This window comes from Antrostomus carolinensis, unplaced genomic scaffold (assembly GCF_000700745.2).
Source record: "Antrostomus carolinensis isolate BGI_N321 unplaced genomic scaffold, ASM70074v2 scaffold8414, whole genome shotgun sequence".
In the NCBI taxonomy this organism is placed as follows: Eukaryota; Metazoa; Chordata; class Aves; order Caprimulgiformes; family Caprimulgidae; genus Antrostomus; species Antrostomus carolinensis.
Genome location: NW_010310039.1, coordinates 1 through 440, shown reverse-complemented (window position 1 = coordinate 440; position 440 = coordinate 1). Strand labels below are relative to the sequence as shown.

General features: G+C 53.2%; 1 protein-coding gene across 1 annotated transcript; it reads left to right on the top strand.

Moving 5' to 3' along the window:
• Positions 1-7: 7 nt before the first annotated feature.
• On the top strand, positions 8-410 carry LOC114818497 (zinc finger protein 2-like; the record flags this gene model as incomplete). The annotated part of the gene is made up of 1 exon (XM_029084567.1): positions 8-410. A coding segment is annotated over one exon (403 nt), but the record flags the coding sequence as incomplete, so codon positions are not given.
• Positions 411-440: the final 30 nt, after the last annotated feature.

The following is a 440-nucleotide window of genomic DNA, read 5'->3' as shown; positions in this document are numbered from 1 at the left end:
CGTCAGTCATAAGCGTAACCACACTGGTGAGAGGCCCTATAAGTGTGATGAGTGTGGGAAGAGCTTTAGACAGCGCATATCCCTCATCAGCCACCAGCACATCCACACTGGGCAGAAGCCCTACAAGTGCAGTGACTGTGGGAAGAGTTTTGGACACAGCTCCAAACTGAATCAGCACATGCGAACCCACGACAAGGAGAAGCCCTACAAATGCAACGACTGTGGGAAGAGTTTTAGCTGCAGCACGTATCTCCTCTACCACCAGCGCATCCACACCGAGGAGAGACCCTACAAGTGCAGTGAGTGTGGGAAGGGCTTCAGATACCACTCAGCCTTCGTTAATCACCAGCGCAACCACACTGGTGAGAAACCCTATAAGTGTGCTGAGTGTGGGAAGAGCTTTAGCTGCAGCACGTCCCTCCTCTACCACCAACGGACCC